At 39.2% G+C, this 23,909-nt stretch overlaps 2 protein-coding genes across 6 annotated transcripts in view; both read left to right on the forward strand.

Moving 5' to 3' along the window:
• The window catches only part of ZSCAN16 (zinc finger and SCAN domain containing 16), a 35,749-nt gene extending 25,083 nt beyond the window's left edge, over window positions 1-10,666 (forward strand). The window contains exon 6 of the mRNA XM_055570938.1: window positions 10,652-10,666. The gene's annotated coding sequence lies outside the window, so the exon portion shown is untranslated. The remainder of the gene's footprint in view (window positions 1-10,651) is intronic.
• Window positions 1-23,841, forward strand: part of ZKSCAN8 (zinc finger with KRAB and SCAN domains 8) — a 28,885-nt gene extending 5,044 nt beyond the window's left edge. Inside the window, exons 1-7 of one of the 5 annotated variants that reach the window (XM_055570927.1) lie at window positions 3,831-4,047; window positions 10,445-10,567; window positions 10,652-11,163; window positions 11,806-11,947; window positions 15,621-15,712; window positions 16,041-16,164; window positions 17,883-23,841. In XM_055570927.1, the coding sequence (XP_055426902.1) occupies window positions 10,747-11,163; window positions 11,806-11,947; window positions 15,621-15,712; window positions 16,041-16,164; window positions 17,883-18,844 (1,737 nt within the window). In that variant the 5' untranslated portion in view covers window positions 3,831-4,047; window positions 10,445-10,567; window positions 10,652-10,746 and the 3' untranslated portion in view covers window positions 18,845-23,841. Of the gene's footprint in view, window positions 1-3,830; window positions 4,048-10,444; window positions 10,568-10,651; window positions 11,164-11,805; window positions 11,948-15,620; window positions 15,713-16,040; window positions 16,165-17,882 lie in introns of those variants that run through there. The other 4 variants (XM_055570925.1, XM_055570924.1, XM_055570926.1 and 1 more) reach the window with 4 other exon arrangements.
• Window positions 23,842-23,909: the final 68 nt, after the last annotated feature.

The raw sequence follows: 23,909 nt of genomic DNA on the forward strand, positions 1-23,909 counted from the left end.
TCTTCGCATGAGGTGGCCAAGTACTGGAGTTTCAGCTTTAGCATCATTCCTTCCAAAGAAATCCCAGGGCTGATCTCCTTCAGAATGGACCAAGAGGTCTCAAAAGGAAGGATGAGAAGGGTTCCTTTAGGAGTGTTGGACTAATGGAAGATCTATCTGCCTTTGTCTGTTGTTCTACTTTTTTTGGTCCATTGCTCCAAAAAAAGAAATAAACCAACATAACAAATTTTTTTGGATTTATCCAGAAATGGCAACCCACTCCAGTGTTCTTGCCTGGAGAATCCCAGGGATGGGGGAGCCTGGTGGGCTGCAGTCTATGGGGTCGCACAGAGTCGGACACAACTGAAGTGACTTAGCAGCAGCAGCAGCAGCATGTTGTTCATCTATCAGTGTTGTACTTAGTTGCTGAGTTGTGTCTGACTCTTTGTGACCCCATGGACTATATAGCCCACCAGGCTCCTCTGTCCATGGGGATTGTCCAGACAAGAATACTGGAGTGGGTTGCTATGCCCTCCTCCAAGGGATCTTCCCAACCCAGGGATTGAACCCAGGTCTCCCTCATTGCAGGCAGATTTTTTACCATCTGAGCCACCAGGAAAGCCTTATCTATCAGTAGCTGCTTTTAGTTTCTGACTGTATGATCAGTTTAGTTTCTGTTGTATCATCATAACAGTATTTGATTTTCTGTTCTTTTGATGAACTAATTTGGGCCTATTATGAATAATTAGGAATTATGAATAAAGCTGATATGGACTTATGGTTTTATGTCTTAGGTAAAAATACCTAGGGGTGAAATTACTGGGCTATAATGTAGGCATTATTTAACTTTATTAAAAATTGCTATTTTTCAAACTAGTTGTACCATTTTACACTCTCACTAGCAGTGTATAAGAGTTCAGTTGCTTCATATCCTCACTTCAGTTTAGTTGCTCAGTCGTGTCTGACTCTTTGCGACCCCATGGACTGCAGCATGCCAGCCCTCCCTGTCCATCACCAACTCCCGGAGTTTACTCAAACTCATGTCCATTGAGTCAGTGATGCCATCCAACCATCTCATCCTCTGTTGTCCCCTTCTCCTACCTTCAATCTTTCTTCAGTGTCTTTTTCCAATGACTCAGTTCTTCGCATCAGGTGGCCAAAGTATTGGAGTTTCAGCTTCAGCATCAGTCCTTCCAATGAATATTCAGGACTGATTTCCTTTAGGATGGACTGCTTGGATTTCCTTGCTGTCCTATATCCTTTCTAGCACTCAGTATTGTCAGTCATTTTCATTTTAGCCATTCTAATGGATGTTGACTCATCGGAAAAGACTCTGATGCTGGGAGGGATTGGGGGCAGGAGGAGAAGGGGACGACAGAGAATGAGATGGCTGAATGGCATCACTGACTCGATGGACATGAGTCTGAGTGAACTCCGGGAGTTGGTGATGGACAGGGAGGCCTGGCGTGCTGCGATTCATGGGGTTGCAAAGAGTCGGACACGACTAAGCAACTGAACTGAACTGAATGGATGTGTGGTGGTCTTAATTTTATATTCCCTTGATGAATAATGATTTTGAGTACCTTTTCATGAACTTATTGATAATTCATATATCTTCTTTGGTAAAGTGTGTGTCTATAACTTTTGCCTATTTACATTTATTTTCTTATGATTGAGCTGTAAGAGTTCTTTATATATTCTGAATACCAGTTGTCAGAAATATGCATTGAAAAAATATTTTCCATTCTAAATGGAATATTTCCATCCTAAATATTTTCCATTCCATTTTTCATTTCTAAATGGTGCTTTTTGCTGAGCAGAAAATTTAAATTTTGATGAAGTCAAATTTAGCAATTTTATCTGTTATTATTAGTGCCTTATGAGAAATCTTTGCTTAGGTTACAACACTATTTCATTTCTACTACCTATGTGTACAACTTTTATTTTTAAAAATTGTTTTTTAATGTAAAAGTGAAACAGCATAGTTCTAATCTGTTGACAGTTATTTTCAGTTTTCATCTCTGGTGGGAAGCAAAAACTATGAAATAACCAAAGTGTTTTGAAGGAGTTGAAACACTGTAACTTCTGTGTTTATTGTTATTTGTTTTATTGTGATGATTAGCTGACAAAACTCTTACAAGCAAATCAAAACTACTAAGGCTTAGTCTTGAGGACAGACAAGATATTTTTAAGTTAAGGTTGGGGACTGGATAGAAACATTGGTGGTGGTGGCTATCAGCAGGATCAGATAAGGAGGGAAAATTAAGATGAAGATTGGAGGGGCACCTGAAAACCCAGCATAAATGGATAGTTAGAAAAAAATGTTAAAGGAATAAAAATGGGGGGCCAAAACAGCAACAAAAGTAAGACATTTTTCATGTGAAAATAAATCAAGGAAAACCTCCTTTAAAATGGAGTCAGGAAGCCCTGAAGGAGAGCTCTCATGCATGTACTAGTATTACAGCCTGCATAACCAGTAAGAATAAGGAAAATAAATATTTAACAAGGTCCGTTTCCGCTTTTATGGAATTCTTTGTATAAAAGTCTGTCTGTTACAACTTCTTATTCATGATAAGAATATAACTTTAATTCTGATACAAGAGAGGGCATTTTTCACAAGGGAATTTCATCACCTGCTTTTAAGAAGAGCCCTCCCTGCTCAGCAGCAATGCACTGACCACTGCTTGAAGCTAATATGAAACGGCCATAACCTCCTTCTTCTCCAGCGAACTTTTATTCAAGACAGCCCTCCCCCAAACTAATAAAGTTGATCTTCCCTTTGTTTCTTGATCTTGCCTCTGAAACACCACGCCTTGCGTGACCCAAATAGCAATTCTCTGCTTTTCTTGCACAAACCCATTTTGCTGTTAAAATAATTGGCTGTTTGATTTTTTAGGCCACCATCCACAACCACCGCCCCCAAATCCTATGTAGTCTAAAAAGTTAAAATTGTAAGGGTGTATAAGGAAAGAACATGGATTTGAATTTGGGTTTTTCTAAATTTATGGTATTGGAAATAGGGTCTACCACTTAAGTTTATGTCATAGATTACATCATAATCCTAAACTTAAGTGAAGTCGCTCAGTCGTGTCCGACTCTTTGCAACCCCATGGGCTGTAGCCTGCCAGGCTCCTCCTTCCATGGAATTTTCCAGGCAAGAATACTGGAATGGGTTGCCATTTCCTTCTCCAGGTGATCTTCCCAACCCAGGGACTGAACCCAGGTATCCCGCATTGTAGGCAGATGCTTTTACCGTCTGAGCCACCAGGAAAGTCCCCTAAAGTTAATCCTAAACTTAACTCAGTACTAAAAAAGCTAAACTGCAAAGCAGGTTTTTGTAAGAAAACTGCAGTTCATTAAAATAGGAAAGGGTGGAACATATGTAAAGACTCGAAAGAATTCATATTTTCTATGAACCATGATAAACTGGAATTCCTCAAGAAATTTGCAGTCTACGTGGGAGGGTTGGATATGTTTATGGAGCGAGGACAATAAAGTCCAGGGATATCTAACCCGGCCAAACGCAAGTCTAGTTAGTTAGCATCATAAGGATCCTTAACGTGCATCCTTCACCGCTACCCCAGCTACCGCCTGCTCCCAGTCCTGGCCTCCGCAAGCCCTCGGATCAGCTCTCCGGGGGACCTTTACGTCCCCAGCAAGCGTTCGGAGCGGGGTCGTTGGGCCAAGTGAGCGAGGCGGAAGTGACACCACACTCCGTTATTCCTCACAACTTTCCCGGCGCCTTAGAGCCGCGTGCAACCCTGCGACGCGTAGACGCAAGAAGACAGCGAGGCCTAGCGTTCGGTCGTGAGGGGCGTGGTGGCCCAGTTGGCTCATTGGTCCGACCATAGAGCTTTCAGACCTCCAGGATTCCTAGAGAGCTCCGGAAGTGGCTTGGGGGCAAGATGCATGTTGGCCGGCGGTGTGCCTCTTCACGCCTGGAAATTAGAGGCTGGAGGGTCCTGGGCCGGCTGCTGCTTTCGCACCTCTCTTCTTGCAGCCGTTCCTGTGGGTCTGTCCACCGTTTGTAGCATCCTTCCCCACTGCGGGCCGCCCCTGGAACTCACGGTGAGTACAGTCCGGCCTTGGGCCGGAGGAAACAGGAACGCTTTGTGGCCAGACCAGGCCGCAGCTAAGGACAAGCCTGAGGGGTCTGGAGAGGGGCCCTGAGCCGAGGTCTGCGCCCCGGGGTGATTCGGTCGGTTAAGGGTCGCTTTGGTTGCCAGCGCAGGCCGAGTGCGCGTTCCCAAACTTTTTGCTAAGGAACCTTCAGTGAAGATACGCTTTCTTCATCGCTAATCGTTTGTGGTGTTATTTGCAGTCAGTCTTATTTGTCTTAAAGTATAAAACTGTCCCTTTGTTATCTTTTATTGACCACTGTCCACTATTTGGATTGTTTTTATTTAACAGTTTTGCATTTCCGTCACAATTGTCATTAAAATACATATATATAGTTTTTGGAAACCCCAGTTGTCCTTGGAAACCTGTTTTTCCTGCTTAGTTTCTTTTGCTCTCTGTAGTGTATTCAGAAAATGACAGTGTGTTGACTGGATAATGTACAACGAAACAGTTTTTGACGACTTTCCGGTAATATAAAATTCAACCTTATTCAGAATACTTTATTAAAGCTAGTTGAAGCAGATGCCTGAAAACTCTTTAGGAGGGGCCCCATTTCTGAAATTCAGGTGACTCATGAATAACTTTTGTCACTACCACCTCTAAAAAATACATATTTCTGTTTGATTAGTTCAGTTAAGTATACTTATGCAGTAATCACAGTTTTAGCAAATGCGTACATATTTTGAATTTCTGCTGTAGTTAAGTGTAAAATGTGGATGTTAAAATATTCAACTTACACAGCTTGAGATACTTATAAAACACGGTGTTTGCTTCACCTTGATTTTTAAAGCCTAGAAAATACCTTTGCTTGGTTTTATTTCAGCTCCCAAACATCCCAAATTAGACAAATTAGTCTAAAGGAAGAAAGCATTCTTTCTTCATCTATTAAAAAGGTAATGGTGTTAAAACATGTCTTCAGTAGTTCACAATATTATTGCATTAAAAATGAGAAGAAGCTTTAAAGATTTTTTTAATTTCCTAAATCAATAAAGTTGATGAAGTATCTTAGAAGAGGATGTAAGAAGCAGTCTTTATCCACACCGTGCTTACCAACTTAATTTAAATACAGGGGCATATACACAAAACTGAGAGGAAGGTGTTATATTTATAGTGGACTAATTTTGTAGTACATATCTTTGTACTTGGTTATAGGCTGTAACTTTCAAAAACTGTCTGATTGAAGAGGGACGAGACCAAAACAGGAAAATTAGCTACTAAAAAGAATAATGAAATGGATAATGGACAAGATTTGTTGGTTGATGTGGTTTGAAATATGAACAAACCTAACAGTTAGATGACTCCCATCAGTTTCACTGTTGAGACTTTTTAAAATATCGTTTAGTACTATACTACTATTTTAACATCAACAATGTAAAGTTCTTGAATGATGCACACTTAACATTGAAACTTTTTATAGCTAATATTGATGACTATTGATTATAAGGTGGAAGGTGGCCAGTAGTTCAGTAGTTAAAGATGAGCCTTGACTTTAGGAAATTTGTCTAAATTTCCTAAAACTATGACTATGGTAAAACTATGACTATGCATTCAAAACAATTAGAGCTTAGAATTCATGTCCCATAGTAATGGATTTATTAAATTTTTATTGACTTTTCAAATGAATTATTTTAAAAACCATGGATGTTGGTCCTGTGTGTTCAAAACAAAAGTGTCTCTCTTTACCCCTTGTCTCAAACCCTCCACAAAATCTCAGCCTTTTGCTAAGACAGAGATTTCATTCTTCCCTCAAATCTCTATACCAGGAAATTCCTCTACTTCTCTGTAAAGTTATTATCTATGAATTAAACCCTTTGTTGTTAATCACCATATTTAATTTTATCTCTTGCTCCCTGGTTTCTCCATCTGTACTTTGCTCGCCAAACTGTTGTTACCAGTCTGTCTTGATTTTAAAGATAACTTTTCAAAGTCTCTTCCTTTTCTGTCCACACTCTGTAAGTAGGGGTTCTTAACCTTCCTGGAGTTCTTTGGAGGATGTTTGATGTACGAACACTGAAAATGTAAACTTTTGTGTGTATGGGCTTTTTTATGGAAAGAAGTGCTGTGTTTCATTAGTTTGAGAGACTTTGAGCCAACCCTACCTTACTCTCTTGGCCTCAGATGCCTGAAAGATAGAGACACTGACTTGAAGACTCATGTCAGTAACAACATGTAATCTGATTTCTAAGTGCCGACCTCTTCTTTCCCTAGGTGGACTACAGGTCTGTGAATTTATCTTGATATTAGCATTTCTTGCCAATTGCTTTTGGATATGCCTCCTTTAGTTATACTATTCTCTATTCTCTACAGTGCTGCCTTCAGTTACATTTTCTCCAGGCCCTTGTCCACAATGTTGCCATTGTGATCTTTCTGGCCTACAAATATGTAATATAAGTTATAAAGAGATACAAAGAAAAAGATCACTGTCACAAAAACCATGACCATGGGCAGACATTTGCAGTACATACTCTATACAATGTGATAAATCCTGTCCCCACACCTTGCAAAAAATAACTTGGCAAAAAATGAGCACCTTAATCGTCCAGAGTGGGGGATATTGGCAGCTGAGGAGTGGGGGCAACAGGGAAGACCTGATTTAAAAGGTAACAGATAAGCTGAGACTTTTAAGTTAGAGTTCAGTGATTTATGCAACACTAGGGTTTATCAGCCATAACACTGACACTTTTAACCAGATCATTCTTTCTGTGGAGAATTATGTTATACATTGTAGGATGTTTAATCACATCTCTGGCCTCTACCTACTAGCTACTAGTAGCATCCCTTCCCAAATGTTTCCAGACATTGCTAAATATCTGGGATATGGGAGGAATTGAGAACCACTGAGCTAAAGAGCTCTACAGCAGAATGGGGATAGGAGAAAGCCACATTTGGAAAGGCTGTATGAAGGAGAAAGAAAAAAAAGTGCAAGTGAAGTAGCTCGGTCATATCCGACTCTTTGCGACCCCATGAACTGTAGCCTACCAGTCTCCTCTGTCCATGGGATTTTCCAGGCGAGAGTACTGGAATGGGTTGCCATTTCCTTCTGCAGGGGATCTTCCCAACCCAGGGATCGAACCCAGGTCTCCCGCATTGTAGGCAGATGCTTTTACCCTCTGAGCCACCTGGGAAGCCCTGTAAAGGAAAGTTTATAGCAGATAAAGCAAGACAGTTTTACGTATCATAAAGGGCCTTGCATTCCGTGCTGAAGAGTTAAGTTCCTTATTGAAAGATTTTAAGGAGGTGAGTTGTATTACATATGTGTTAAGACAGTCTCTCTAGTAGTGTATTTAGTTTGATAGGGCTGCCGTAACATAGTACCACAAACTGGATGGCTTCCACAGAAATTTATTCTCCCATAGTTACGATGGCCAAAAGTCTAAGGTCAATGTGATAGCAGGGTCATACTCTCCTAACTTCTGATTGTTACTGACAATCCTTGGCGTTCCTTGACTTGAAACTGCATAACTCCATCTCTACCGCCCTAGTTACATGACTGTCTTCTGTCTTCACATGGCCTTCTCTTTGTATGTGTCAATCTCCATGTCTCTTCTCTTATTATAAATATACTAGTCATATTGGCTTAAAGGGCCACCCTATTCCAATATATAAAAGCATCTGCCTACAATGCTGGAGACCCGGGTTTGATCCCTGGGTCAGGAAAATCCCCTGGAGAAGGAAATGGCAACCCACTCCAGTACTCTTGCCTGGAAAATCCCATGGACAGAAGAGCCTGGTAGGCTACAGTCCATGGGGTCGCAAAGAGTCGGATATGACTGAGCAACTTCACTTTCACTTTCACTCCAATATAACTTCATCTTAATTTGATTAAAACTGCAAAGACTCTATTTCCAAATAAGGTCAAATTCACAAGTACCAAGGGTTAGTACCTCAACATATTTTTTTTTGGAGGGACACAATTCAACCCACAATAAGCAGCTTTATGGAACATGAAGAAAAGCATAACAGGGCAGAAAGATCACTTACCACTGCTACTGCAGGCAAGAGTGATGCCAGATACCAAAGGTGAAAGCCATAGACATATATCCCACAAAGAAACAGGCCTCTGTCATTGAATAAGTGTAAAGACTCAGGCATTATATGTAAAACTTAACTGCTCAACAAATACTAATACAGTCTGTGTTGAGTATTATAAATAATAGTCCTCTAATCTTCTTCCATTCTATCAATAAAATAAAAGATAAATATCTCTACTCATAGGAAATATAGAATTAAGTTAGAAAGTCAAAACTCCTTTGCAACTAATAATACACAATTATGGCAAAAATAACATTGAAGTGATACTTGTGTAACAGATATGTAGACTAAGAGGGAAATCATTTCCAATTGGAATCATTAGGAAAGGATTTTAAAGAAGAAAGCATTTTATCCAGTCCTTTGAGAATAGGTAGTTTGAGTACTAATGAAAGAAATTAGAAAACTTAAATAAATAGACAGACAGACCATGTTTATGATTTGGGAAACAATACTGTTTAGATGTCACTTGTCTCTCAACTGAACTATAGAATCAACACAAATCCTATTCCAAGAGTTTTGTTTTTTGTTTTTTAGAAGACAGTTATAAAATTTATACCAAAAGGCAACAGAACTAGAAAAACTAAAATAATTCTGAAAATGAACAACAAAGTTAGAGGACTCTTAGTAATTTATTTCAAGATTTAAAAAGCCACAACTGTCAAAACAGTTCATATTGGCGAAAGGAATAACATATACGTCAGTGGAACAAAATCAAGATTCCAGAAGGAGATCCACACATACAGTCCATTGATTTTTGACAAAGACACTTCAATACGTAAAGTTTAATCTTTTCTGCAAATAATGTTGCAACAATTTGATACCTGTATGAACCTCCATCCATACTTCAAACTCTGAACAAAAACTAACTTAAAAGCGATTATAAAGCTAAAAGTAAAAATTTAAACTATAATCTTTGTGTCCTTGGATTAAGCAAAAACTTCTTAGATATGACAATAGTACAATCCCTAAAAGTTGACAAATTAAATTTCAAAAAATTATGAATTTCTGTTCTTAAAAAGGCACTGTTAAAAGAATGGAAAGGAGGAGATATTTGCAAGTCACATGTTTCGTAAAGGACTTGTATCCAAAATATGTAAAGAATTCTCAAAAGTCAATTATTTTAAAAAATCGAATTCTAAATATAGGAAAAAGTCAAAGAAGATGCAGTTGTCTCTTGGTATCCATGGGGAATTGGGTCCAGGACCCTCTTGGATACTAAAATTTGTTGATGCTCAAGTCTTACGTAAAATATAATAGTCTTTGCATATAACCTATGCACATCCTCCTGTATATTTTAAATCATCTCTAGATTACTTACAATCCCTAATAAAATATAAATGCTTTGTAAATAGTTGGTGATGTGTGGCAAATTCATGTTTTACCTTTTGGAACTTTCTGGAATTTTTTCCCCCCAAATATCTTTGATCCATGATTGATTGAATCCAGGAATGTGGAACCCATGGATTTGAAGGACCAATTATATGAATGGCAAATAAGCACAGGAAAGGATGCTCAGCATTATTAGTCAGTAGAGAAATGCAAATTAAAACCTTATGAAATTCCACTATGTCTTTTAGAATACCAAAATCTATGTGTATGTGTGTATCTATATGTGTATGTGTGTGTTTCAAATGCTGGTCAGAATGTAGAACAGTTGCAGTTCTCACATATTGCTAGTAGAATGCAAAGTATTATAGCCACTTTGGGAAACAGTCTGGCAGTCTCTCATAAAGTTATCCATATACTTACCTTATGACCCAGCAGTTTTTTTTCTGGATATTTACCCAGGAGAAATGTTCACACAAATGAATCAAGTACAATATGCTAGAAGATATGCCAGACTCAAAAGGCTACATACTGTATAATTTTATTTCTAAAACATTCTGTGTCATTAGTTTGTGGGACTAGGTTTGAGGGTTGCAAGTGTTGATAGGGCATCGGTTCCTTAGAGGTGCAGGACCTGTGCCCTAGAGAAGACTTTACAGAGCTTGAAATAAAGTCCATAGTAGAGGTTAGTGTGGAGACCAGGGGGTTGGTAGTGGGGTGGGGGGGTGGAGTACATGTGGGATAAGGAATGTTAAGTGGAGAAGAGGAAAGTGTTAGGACCTTTCTTGACAATACCGTTAGCTGTATTATGTGGAAATTAGTCTCATGTTGAGAGTGAGGGGCAGGTTAAGAGCTGCAGTGTGTCAAAACGGTATAGCTGGTATAGCAAATGCTGAAAGGAATCGAATCAGTAGCACTGAGTGTCAGATGAGATTAAATATGGAATTTCAATTAGACCCAGTCTACATGGTTTCCTGACTTTGTTTAGCCATGTTCCACATCCCCAGGAGAGAAAGCAGAAGGAATTCCCAGATGGAATTGGCATGGCAGAAGGCTAAGAAGGCAAGGAGTTATTTCTGGAGAGGATCACTTAAATGACATCCATGTCATGGTAGGGAACTTGTTAAGATATCTCAGTAAATTATTGTGACCTTTGGCTTGCCTTTACACTATTTGTCATTTTCTGTCCCCAAAGAAGTACCCTTAAAGAAGAGGCCCTCAGAAGGTTCTTCTCTTAAGAAGATAAAGAAACATAGTAGAAACGAGTCTCCTGAGCTTTTCTGGCCCTAAATGGCAGCAGAATCAAGAAAGTCTTTAGCCCCATCCCCACCAGACCAGGTTCCTGAAGAGGACCTTGTAATTGTCAAGGTAGAGGAAGATCATGGTTGGGACCAGGAATCAAGTCTACATGAAAATAACCCTCCTGGCCAAGAGCTGTTCCGCCTACGCTTCAGGAAGTTATGCTACCAAGAGACACTAGGACCCCGAGAAGCTCTGATCCAACTCCGCGCACTTTGCCATCAGTGGCTGAGGCCAGATTTGAACACCAAGGAGCAGATCCTGGAGCTGCTGGTGCTAGAGCAGTTCTTGACCATCCTGCCTGAGGAGCTCCAGACTCTGGTGAAGGAACATCAGCTAGAGAATGGAGAGGAAGTGGTGACCCTACTGGAGGATTTGGAAAGGCAAATTGATATATTGGGACGGCCGGTACGTAGAAGGAGGTGGGCATGCTGTGACTGTGAGAGTCCAGGGAGCTGGGTGGAGGGACATTGATACAAAGTGGGAGAATAAATGCTGAGCATGAGTTTTGTTATAGGAGAATGAAAATAGTTATATTGTGGCGTGGCTTCTATCTATAGAGTTCTTTTTATTCTTGGATATAAATCCATTTTTTTTTAATCCTCATAACATCCTTGCAGTTGTATTATTGTTCTGTTTGCCAGATGGGAAACTGATGCATAGAGAACTTATTTTCTAGGGGCAACCAAATAACTAAAGATAGATCTGAGGCCAGAACTCAGATTTCCTAGTTTCTTATCAAAAATTTTTTCCGCTGAAGAGTACTGCTTTAAGTTGCTGTTTATCATTCTTCTCCTTTCTTGAGAGTACAAAGTATCAGCATTTTGTGTATCAAGGAGGGCATCAGCAGAAATCTTTTTCTTAAGTGCTAAGCATAAATGATGCCTTTCTGTGCGAATCAGCATGTTTGTGTTCCTTACTGCCCCTTGGAAGTAATTAAGATTCTGCTTTTTCCTTCCCCCATATGTATTCCTTTAGATGTGCTTTTTCTTACATTGTTCACTTCATTTCTCAGAGGGATTCCTTGTAATGCAACTGTCGTGTTTCCAGGTCCCAGCTCGTCCACATGGACATAGGGTACTCTGGGAGGAGTTGATGCATTCAGAATCTGCACCAGAGCCTCCAGATACTCAGCTCCAACCTGTGGCAATGCAGCACAAATCTGCAGTTCTCCAAGAGCCACACGATAGAGGTGAGGAGCCAGATTTCACTGCTGAGGAGTGAGGAAGTGAAAAGGAAAGAAAGTACATTCAGGATACCTATCTAGTTCCTTGAACCAAGAACTAGAATCTGCTGTTTGCAGACTGGTCATAAGATCTGATTTAAATTTCACCTAGGCTTCAAATACAGACTGTCAGTCCCAGTGGTAAATTCAAGAACAAATGAAAGAATTTGGGGATTTTATAGCTTCATATGTTTCTGTTACCACAGTGTATTTACTGCATAGACATAGGCATTTTTAGATTTTGTTGGTATCACATGCCATTTTATTTGTATTTCAGTATGTCTTTTCTTAAACAAGAGCATTTTCATAGATACCACAATGAATTGATCACAGTTAGAAAATATTCATATTTTGCCAGCTGTCCCAAAGTTTTTCCAGAGTCTAGTCCAGGATCACACTTTGCAAATAGTTGTCCTGTCTCTTTACTCACCTTTTACTTGGAATAGTTCCTCAGCCTTTTTTTGCCTTCCATAATCTTGAATTTGTGAAGAGTACAAGTCAATTATTTTGTAGAATGACAACAATTTGAGTTTGTGTGATGTTTTCTCTTATTTAGATTCAAATTGTGTCTATTTGGCAGGAACACCTCACAACTGATTTTGTATCCTTCTCAGGAATATGACAGGAATTTGTCTATTGTTGGTAGTGTTTTTTTCAATGACTTTTTTAAGGTTGTCCTTGCTAGGTTTTTGTTACTGTTTTTCCCTTTGTAATTAGTAAGTAATTTCTGGGGATATACTCTTGAGTCTGTGTATCAGTAAATACCCTGGTCTTCATCAAACTTGTGTTGCTGAAACACTAGTTTTAGTATTTGTTGATGCTCCTTCATTGAATCAATGATTGCTAAAGTGATTATTTTCTATCATTGTTGTTCAGTCGCTAAGTCATGTCCAACTCTTTGTGACCCCATAGAGTTCAGCATGCCAGGCTTCCCTGTCCTTCAGTATCTCCTGGAGTTTGCTCAAATTCATCTCCATTGAGTCAGTGATGCCATCTAACCCTCTCATCCTCTATTGCCCCTTCTCCTCCTTTTGCCTTCAGTCTTTCCCAGCATCAGGGTCTTTTCCAGTGAGTTGGCTTTTCACATCAGGTGGCCAAAGTATTAGAGTTTCAGCTTCAGCATCAGTCCTTCCAATGAATGTTCAGGGTTGATCTCCTTTAGAATTGACTGGTTTGATCTCCATGCAGTCCAGGGGACTTTGAAGAGTCTTCTCCAGCACCATAATTTGAAATCATCAATTCTTTGGCGCTCAGCCTTCCTTATGGTCCACCTTTCACATCCATACATGACTACTGGAAAAACCATAGCTTTGACTATACAGACCATTGTCAATAAAGTGGTCTTTGCTTTTTAATATGTTGTTTAGGTTTGTCATAGCTTTCCTTCCAAGGAGCAAGCATCTTTTAATTTCATGGCTGCAGTTACCATCTGCAGTGATTTTTGGAGCCCAAGAAAAGAAAATCACTGCTTCTACTTTTTTCCCTTCCATTTGCCATGAAGTGATGGGACTGGATGCCATGATCTTCGTTTTCTGAATGTTGAGCTTTAAGCCAACTTTTTCACTCTCCACTTTCACTTTCATCAAGAGGCTTTTTAGTTCCTCTTCACTTTGTGCCATAAGGGTGGTGTTGTCTGCATATCTGAGGTTGTCGATATTTCTCCCAGCAATCCTGATTCCAACTTGTGATTCATCCAGCCTGGCATTTCAGATGATGTGCTCTGCATATAAGTTAAATAAACAGTGACAATATACAGCCTTGTTATACTCCTTTCCCAATTTTGAACCAGTCAGTTGTTCCATGTAAGATTGTAACTGTTGCTTCTTGACCCATATACAGGTTTCTGAGAAGACAGGTGAGATAGTCTGGTATTCCCATGTCTTTAAGAATTTTCCACAGCTTGCCAGTACACACAGTCCAAGGTTTTCACATAGTCAAGGAAGCAGAAATAGGTGTTTTTCTGGAATTCCTGTGCTTTCTGTATGATCCAGTGAATGTTGGCAATTTGATATCTGGTTCCTCTGCCTTTTCTAAGTCCGACTTGTATATCTATAAGTTCTCGGTTCACATACTGCTGAAGCCTAGTTTGAAGGATTTTGAGCATTACTTACTAGCATGCGAAATAAGCACAATTGTCCAGTAATTTGAACATTCTCTGGCATTGCTCTTCTTGGGGATTGGAATGAAAACTGACCTTTTCCAGTCCTGTGGCCACTGCTGAGTTTTCCAAATTTTCTGACATACTGAGTGTAACACTTTAACAGCATCATCTTTTAGGATTTTAAATAGCTCAGCTAGAATTCCATCACCCCCACTAGCTTTGTTTGTAGTAATGCTACCTAAGGCCCACCTGACTTCACACTCCAGGTTGTCAGGTCTAGGTAAATGACCACACAACCATGGTTATCTGAGTCATTAAGATCTTTTTTATATAGTTCTTCTGTGCATTCTTCCTTTCTCTTAATCTCCTCTGCCGCTATTAGTTTCTGTCCTTTATCCTGCCCATCCTTGTATGAAATGTTCCCTTGATATCTCCAGTTTTATTAAAGAAATCTCTAGTCTCCCATTCTGTTGTTTCCTCTACTTCTTTGCATTATTCATCGAAGAAGGCCTTCTTACCTCTCCTTGGTATTCTCTGGAACTCTGCATTCTGTTGGGTATATCGTTCCCTTTCTCCCTTGCTTTTCACTTTGTTCTTTTCTCAGCTATTTGTAAAGCCTCCTCAGACAACCATTTTGCCTTCTTGCATTTCTTTTTCTTTGGGATGGTTTTGGTCACTACCTCCTGGACAATGTTTTTATATTTATTTGTTTACTGTAATGGAGAGTGTTCCCTCCTTCCCCCATTTTATTTTATTCATTTTTTATTTATCAATATGTACTCATAAATTCATTTTTTTTCTTTCTGTTATTCTCTTTATTTTGATGCTTAAATTGTCTCAGAGTTGGCCATAGGAGGCCTCTTCGATCTGACTCCTGCGTCCTATTGACTTTTCTCCATAATTTTTGTGATTTTTCTTACTTTTTTATAGAACAAGATGTTCTGGTCTCATATCATACTTGCACTATGTTTCTTATTTTTTTATTTATGTGGTTTCATAGTTTGTTTTAAATTACTAGATTTTTAATGTTTCTAAAACAATTCTTATGTAAAATTCTAATACCTGTTGTGCAAGACACAGTAGTCCATTTTGATTTTTTTATTACCCTGTCTGATATCTATAGGAAGCAGATACTGGCAGTCATAGTAGACATTTCAAAAAAGTGATAGAGTTAGTAGAGATAGATTGGTTCCCATATTCAGTTTGACAAAAGATTAGGACCTAAAGAAATACTGTGTTCAAGCACAAGAATGGACTATAGCTTTGATGGTAGAGAAGAAATTGTAAAGCAATTCCTGTTAGGAAACCAGTAAACATTCTATTTTTGACAGGTAGCTTCAAGCTGAGTGGACCATCAAAGTACAGGTGTTTTGTGGGCAACCATAGGTATGGACACATAGTCCAAGACTAACAATTTCATATGCAAAATCTCTGGCATGCATATCTGCTGAAATATACAAAATTTTGGAATGTGTTAGTGCTGGTTCCTATAACCATAGGACAAGGCTGGTCTCATTCATATCTCCTTTCTCCTCTCAGCCATATCAGTTTCACAGAGTCCTACCCCTTCCCAGAAAGGAAGTCCTCGAGACCAGGAGATGACAGCTACACTGCTTACAGCAGGGTTCCAGGTGAGTGTGCTTCTTCTCATTGAAACCTCACAGCTCTACTCAGAGTGTTTGTGGCATCTACCCCATGTCTAGACTGTCTGTAGCAGTACTCACTTAAGAAATTGCTCCACATTCTAATGCATAGAGACAGATTGATCCTTGATTCTACCCCCCCACCCCCAGTAAATCTGATGCATTTTCCTGCTCTTCCCAGCCAACTTCGCAGATCCCTTTACATGGTACTTTCTCATGTCATGATCCTCTCCACCCCTGATGGGTCTCTCTGATACTCTGGGTTTAAGCTGTGGAATAGTCCCAGTCCCCAAATGAGCATCTTGTTTTGTTTCAGACTTTAGAGAAGATTGAAGACATGGCTGTGTCCCTAATTCGAGAAGAATGGCTTCTTGATTCATCCCAGAAAGATCCGAGTAGAGATAACAGGCCAGAGAATTATAGAAACATGTTCTCCCTGGGTAAGGAGAGCTCTGGTTGTTATTGTTAAAGATCTTTTGTTTATGTGTACAGTAGATTTGAGCTTTCTGAAACACATCAGATCAGATCAGATCAGTCGCTCAGTCGTGTCTGACTCTTTGGGACCCCATGAATCGCAGCACGCCAGGCCTCCCTGTCCATCACCAACTCCCGGAGTTCATTGAGACTCACGTCCATTGAGTCAGTGATGCCATCCAGCCATCTTATCCTCTGTTGTCCCCTTCTCCTCTTGCCTCCAATCCCTCCCAGCATCAGAATCTTTTCCAATGAGTCAACTCTTCACATGAGGTGGCCAAAGTACTGGAGTTTCAGCTTTAGCATCATTCCATTGAGTTTAAACTCAGGATCCAACAGAAAGAGAAAATATTGAGACTTCTGCATTCTGAAAGGAAACTTTTGTGGCCACTATGGAAAATAGTATGGGGTTCATTAAAAAACTAAAGATAGAGTTACCATATGATCCAGCAATCCCACTCCTGGATGTATATCCAGAGAAGACAGATGCTTTAATTTAAAAAGAAATGTACCGCCATGTTCAGTGCAACATTATTAACAATAGCCAAGACTTAAAAGCAACCTAAGTGTCCATCAGCAGATGAATGAATAAAGATGTGGAGGTTGGGTAGGTGAGTATGTGTGTGTGTATAATGGAATATTACTCAACTGTAAAAAGAATTAAATAATACCGTTTACAGCAACATGGATGGACTTAGAGATCATCACACTAAGTGAAGTAAGTCAGAGAATCTAAAAATAGTGAAATCCAAAAAATAGTACAAATGAACTTATTTACAAAACAGAAACAAACTTATGCTTATCAAGGAGGAATGTGGGAGGAGGGATAAATTAGGAACATGGGATATATGGGTTTAAGATACACACTACCATATATATAATAGATAAACAACAATATTCAGAAACTATATTCAGTATCTTATAATAAGCTATAATGAAAAAGAATTTTAAAAAGAGTATATATATACACATATATGTGTAACTTAATTTACCCTACACCTGAAGCAAACAATATTATGAATTTCCTGTACGTCAATAAAAAAATAACCAGAAAAAATTAATTTTAAAAAATAAAAGGAAACTTTTTTACTCTCTTATCTAGGACTTATCTTACAGTTTGTAACTGAGTATTTGTCTCCTGTCCAAGTACTAACCAGGCCCAACCCTGCTTAGCTTCCAAGATCAGACGAGATTGGGCGCATTCAGGGTAGTATGGCCATAGACTGGGTATTGGTCTCTTTGCCAGTTGGATACTGAAATCTTTTGGTGCTCTCTGCATTCATGTAGATCTCCCATATCATACTTAGACCCACTGTGCTCCTCCCTTTTAATGACTGGGGCGTTTTTCATTCCTACTCCACTCATTAGATCTTTTTGGAGTTCCATATTCCTTCTCACTCCCCAATTTCTGCTTCTCCTCAGGGGACCCCCTTCTCTACTTTAGTCCTCCTTCCAACAACCCTGTTTCTTGATGGCAGTTATTCCGTAGTTGGCGTATGTGGTACTTCAGTTTGTCCCTGCTCCTTTCTCCCCATATTAATGAAGGCATTTTGGAGACAGATGGAAGCTTTCCATTTACTCTTAACCTCCATGTGTATTTTTCTTTCCTCTATTTGATTTCTTTTTCCTAACATAAAGACTAGGAAGTGACATTCACTTGATGTTTATTACATTTTTATTCCAGGTGGTGAGACCAGGAATGAGAACAGGGAATTAACTTCAAAACAGGTAATATCTACTGGAATCCAGCCACATGGAGAGACAGCTGCCAAATGCAACGGGGATGTTATCGGGGGTCTTGAGCCTGGAGAAGCCCGAGACCTTCTGGGCTCATTAGAGAGGCAGCGGGGAAACCCCACCCAAGAGAGACGACATAAATGTGATGAATGTGGGAAGAGCTTTGCTCAGAGTTCAGGCCTTGTTCGTCACTGGAGAATCCACACTGGGGAGAAACCCTATCAGTGTAATGTATGTGGTAAAGCCTTCAGTTACAGGTCAGCCCTTCTTTCCCACCAGGATATCCACAACAAAGTAAAACGCTACCACTGTAAGGAGTGTGGTAAAGCCTTCAGTCAAAACACAGGCCTGATCCTGCACCAGAGAATCCATACTGGGGAGAAGCCATATCAGTGCAATCAGTGTGGGAAAGCTTTCAGTCAGAGTGCAGGCCTTATTCTGCACCAGAGAATCCACAGTGGGGAGAGACCCTATGAATGTAATGAGTGTGGGAAAGCTTTCAGTCATAGCTCACACCTCATTGGACATCAGAGAATCCACACTGGGGAGAAGCCCTATGAGTGTGATGAGTGTGGGAAAACTTTCAGGAGGAGCTCACATCTTATTGGCCATCAGAGAAGCCACACTGGGGAGAAACCCTACAAATGCAATGAGTGTGGGAGGGCCTTCAGTCAAAAGTCAGGCCTTATTGAACATCAGAGAATCCACACTGGAGAAAGACCCTATAAATGTAAAGAATGTGGGAAAGCTTTCAATGGGAACACTGGCCTCATTCAGCATCTGAGAATTCACACAGGGGAGAAACCCTATCAATGTAATGAGTGTGGGAAAGCCTTTATTCAGAGGTCAAGTCTTATTCGACATCAAAGAATCCACAGTGGAGAAAAATCTGAATCCACAGGAGTTTAGGGAAAAACTTGAGTCATAGATTGGGCGTTAATTCAACATTAGAGGAACCATGTGCTGGTGAGAGGTCTTGCACTGTAAAAAAAAAAAGGGCAGAAAGTTCAACATCATTACAATCTTATCTAGGGTCAGATTGATAGGGGTGGCAAAGTTAGAATAGCTCTTCAGTAGTTTGGGTCCAGTGCCTTGATACAAATTAATTAGCTTGACTATCTTAGGAGGTGTCTGATAGAATGGAGCTCCTGATGGTCTGATCCTTTAGAAGCTTAAAATAGCATTAGAGAAAACTGCTTGTGTGGCTTGAGGCACTTAACTTTGTCTTTTTGGTGAGTAGCTGTAGGTTTGAGAGTAGCTACTCCTAGTTCCTCTGCTTCTTCCGATCTCCTGTGATCCCTGTCTCCCATTTATTCCCCTAAAGGTGCATTTTGTGCTCCTAATCTGATCTAAGAAGCTGTTTTAGAGTTTGAAGCAGCCTCTGTATGAGACTTACACTTATATTTAACTTTCTGAGCTCCTAGTTCTAGGGAAATTTTTATAAACACTTAATGTATTTATGCTTAAGTGTACATTTTATTTTATTCTAATGCTCCTGATAGTGGAAATCCATATTCCCATGCAAACTCAGAATGCTATATTTTTAACAGCACTCCAGCATTTTTCTTCATATATCACCTTCACTGACTCCCCTGAGTCACTGAGCATCCATACGTATCCTTCACCACCCCCAGCCCCAGTACCTGTGTCAGCAAAGGAAGTGGACGCATTAGTGATGGTTGTGGGAATGATGCAGAGAAAGAGGTGAGTGGAGACTCAGCAGCAGCAGCTCGGCTGCTCTTGAGCATGGATGGCTATACCTTTTGGTAATTTGACTCTCCTTTCCACCTTCCCACTGTACACTGTGGTACAAATAGGTATTTATACTATCCTCAATAAGACATCACATGGGGGAAAAAGACAGGTGCTTGAAGAAGTCTTAAAAATCCTGCAAAGAATGTACACTCATCTCTTTTGGTCCATCACAGTACTGTTCTCTCAGGTTCCTGTCAGTCTGTACAAACCCCCTGACTGGATGGTCTGCCACTCTTGCTTGACCTTGAACCCACCTCCTTAGATGGCCTCAGCACCTCACTCACTCACTATCTGTTTCTTGCCATTAGCTTTACATATCTTCAGTGTTCATCGGTTGAGTACTTCACCTAACAATTCCTCTTTCTTCTGAATTCTGGTGCATTCCCTCTATAATCCAGCAAAGACATAATATTAAACTCATCATCACCAGGCACTATATTTCATATATGAAGCTTTCAGTATACCAAGGGATATTGTATAAAGTAATGAGGCTGGTTTAAAATTACCACCAAGAACTTAAAGAAGAATCCAAATTTGGGTTGTCTTTTTAAATTGGGCAGTTCTAGCTATTCTAGTAGTACTGTTATTCCAAGTACTACCACTCCTCTAGATATCTGGAACACACTCAAGATTCCCATTTAATACACCATTCAAGAAAAACACTCTATTACTCTTCAAATTTCATCTCATCTTTGACCATCTGGTTATGCACTTACTCACCATATTTGGAATTGAGTAACTTTTAGCTATTTCCAAAGTCACCTTTCAGAATGAGAATTGATTCCATTAATCTTATTCAGAAGAATATGACATATATTGTAATGAAAGTTCCAAGAGAAATTATACATTTTCACACTGTGACTATCCTGAACAAGGACTGTACTTACTAATAATGTTTTATGATTGATGTTTTTAAAAGTCAGTCATAAAATAATACATCATAGAGGTTTGCCTTTTGGATCATAAATTCCTTCTCTATAACATCCCTTCTGTACCCCACTGTGGCACATATCGATTACTAATCACATCAGAGTTATCTACACCTATTTCATTGAACCATTGATATCCACTTGTCATTTGTCATCCTAGTTTCCTTGGTTAACTTTTTCAAAACAATGCTTTTCTTATCTTTTATTTTCTTCTCTTCTCTTTTCCCTCTGCTTGTCCCTCTTTTTAGCCTATAGATTACTATTCCTAACTCCTTTGTACTTGAAATTACAAGAAACCAGAAACAAATCTAGTTGTCTCTAGATCTTTGCTCTCTGCTTCAGTTGTGCCTTACTTTCCGTAAAATACTAATTCTGCCTGAGGCCAATGTTACCTGTGTATAAATATTATACAAGATGGGTACGTTGTCAGAGGGAGAGGGTGTGTATGCATGTGCATGTATGCACACACTCCTCGCAAATAGTTCAGAGGAACAGTAGTCTTCCAGTGAAAGCTGTTAGCAGAGCACCGTGGTATTGAAATGACTGTAGATGTACCAGCTAACATCTCTTTACATTACTCAAAGTAATGTAATTACTCAAAGTAAAGTAAAGCCAGATTACTTAACTCTTAGAATTACTGAGCATCTGGCAGAAATTTAGAGAAAAGAAAATATGACCAGAAAGATGAGTATTATACTGGAATGCATGTGAGAAAAGACTATGGCTTGACAGAACAATATATGTCAAGGCTGATTCAGCACACCTATAGATGTAGCCAAATAGTTTAAGACAGCAGAAAAGGGCTGTTGTTTCTTTGTGGGCATAAGTAGAAGTCCTTTCTTGGTCTACAGTTTTCACTCTTAGCATTGATCTGTCTGTATGACCTTACTTTGAGCTCCTAATTATGAGTGACAGCACTAAATTCCTTTATCCTGCAGATTCTATTTTTATACTTGTAATCTGAAATTAACTGTTCACCAGTACTTTCTTCTCCCATCCTCAACTTTTTAAGACCTGGCATAATAAAGTGGTTCTTCTGTAACAGTTGCCATCCAACATGGTCCTAGAAGAGACATCTTAGGTTTCAAAGACTTTCTGCATTGAGTAAGGTGGTCGTGGTTGATTCCCATATAGAACAGTTAGTTTTATTCTTGGTTCTGAGGGTCTAGCTGTTGCTTTTATTTATTGAGCACTTACTGTGTACCAACCCTAAGTTATGTATTTCTTGTGCTTATGATAGATATTTTGATATCTTATGATATCCTCCATTTTATAGATGAGGAAACTGAGGCTTAGCTGAAAAGTTACTGGGGAAGGAAATATGCAGTATAGTGCAAATCCATTACAATTACTGGAAAATTGGTTGAAAATGTCATTTTGGTTTATTATTATATCATCTTTAAATGTTGATAATTTTGGTGCTTTGTAGTATTAGAAAGCTAAATTCTACAAGTAAAACATGTTTAAAACTTCGGAGGAAAAGCAGTAACTTATAACTCAAAATACACTTCTCCTTAAACTGCCCCAGGGAAAGTGGCATTATGGGGGAAAATGAAATATCCTTGTCTTAGCCCAAGCAAATGGACATTTAGGATTACAACAGTAAGTTCACCTACAGCATAAGATGTGTAAAAGCTTCAATTTTAGTGCTCATTTCCAACTACCATTTTCTTCTTATTCTATCATTCATGGTTTTTCAAACATGTCGTCTGTTGTTAAACCCCATTTCCTTATTAATGCATTCTTAAAACTCGTTTTTGGCTGTTGTACTCACTCCACTGAAATGTCCTCAGAATCACCAGTGGATAAATATTAATGCCTTTTCTTAGCTCTTATCCTTTTTTTTTTTTTGGGTCAACCCAGGTAACATGTGGGACCTTAGTTCCCTAACCAGTGGTTGAACCTGTGCCCCCTGGGATGCAGAGTGGATACAGAGTCTTAACCATTGGATTGCCAGAAATGCCGCAGTTCTTGTCCTTCTTATATTTCATAATTTTTGAATTGACCCTGCATCTCAGGAATTCTCCTTTGAGAATTGGTCGCTTTTCTTCACTTTTAGCTTTTCTCTATGCCTCTTTTTTTTCCTCCTGTCCACTGAAAAAAATATCCTTGTCTTAATTTTATTCACTACTTTTTCTATACTCCTCTTTATCCTTTTGGATTATTTATACTTCTATATTTCAGTAACTTAATATTTTCTACCCTATGGGTTGTCTCTTTAACTTGTGAACTTTTCCACGGGTACTTATATAACTTGGTATTTGGAGACAGAACTCATTACTGTATCCCCATTTTCCTTTTAAATAGGCATCTTTGGTTAACATCTTTATCCTTAACAGACTTACCACCCTTCCTATTTCTTATCCCAGAGTTGGAGTGGTCTTTTAGTCTTTTTCTGGTTTTCACTGTTCATGTCCAATATCTTGTTAAGTTGTTCCAATTCTTAGTTTTCTCCTTGAGGCTGGATTTTTTTTTTTTTTCCTTCCCTTGTTTCTGCCATTTCTTCGTATCCTTCTCTGCAGATCCATATCATCTGAGGCCCAGGTTATTGTAATTCTTGCTTTTCAGTTTCCTTGCTCCCAAGATCCCCACCTTGTTTGCTTCCAAGATTGTCCTCCTCAAACTCCATTTTTCTGATGTCTCATTTCACAAGATAATCAAGATAATTTTCACATCAGGTAATTCCTATCAGAGCAGTGATAGAACCTTGTCCTCTATTACCTTGTCCTCATGTTTAATCCGCCTGAGCCTCATTTCTTTCTAGCATATTCACCTTGATTCATCATACTCACACTTCTGTGACCTTCCACTGATGTCTCTTATAAAGCCCTTGCCTCTGTGCCTTTTTCATGCTGTTCCTTTTGCTTAGATTTCTCTTTGGCCCCAGCTCATGTTCATTACTCCCTTCAAAGCCTAGCTTCCATTATATCTTCTGAGTGAGCTCTCCCTAATGATTTCACCTCACTGAGACCTCCCTTACTCTGTGCTGCCTCAGCACTGATCCTTTAAGTTTGTAGTGTGGTCCATGCACTTACTAATATGTTGTTTTGTAATTATTTTCTAGCACTCTGTATTGTAGTTTCATGTTTGTATTTATTTCCAAAATTAAATTGTAAGCTCCTTGAGGGCAGGAATAATAACTTTTACATTTGTATCTCTGCACCCCTTAGTGCCTAGTACAGTGCTGAGCACATAGTAGGCGTTTAATAAATGCTTGTCAAATTATTGTGTGCATTATTTATGGTGTTCTATCTACAGAAATATTTACACTGCTTCCAAGGACATATGTC

This window comes from Bubalus kerabau, chromosome 3, assembly GCF_029407905.1.
Source record: "Bubalus kerabau isolate K-KA32 ecotype Philippines breed swamp buffalo chromosome 3, PCC_UOA_SB_1v2, whole genome shotgun sequence".
Taxonomy (NCBI): Eukaryota; Metazoa; Chordata; class Mammalia; order Artiodactyla; family Bovidae; genus Bubalus; species Bubalus kerabau.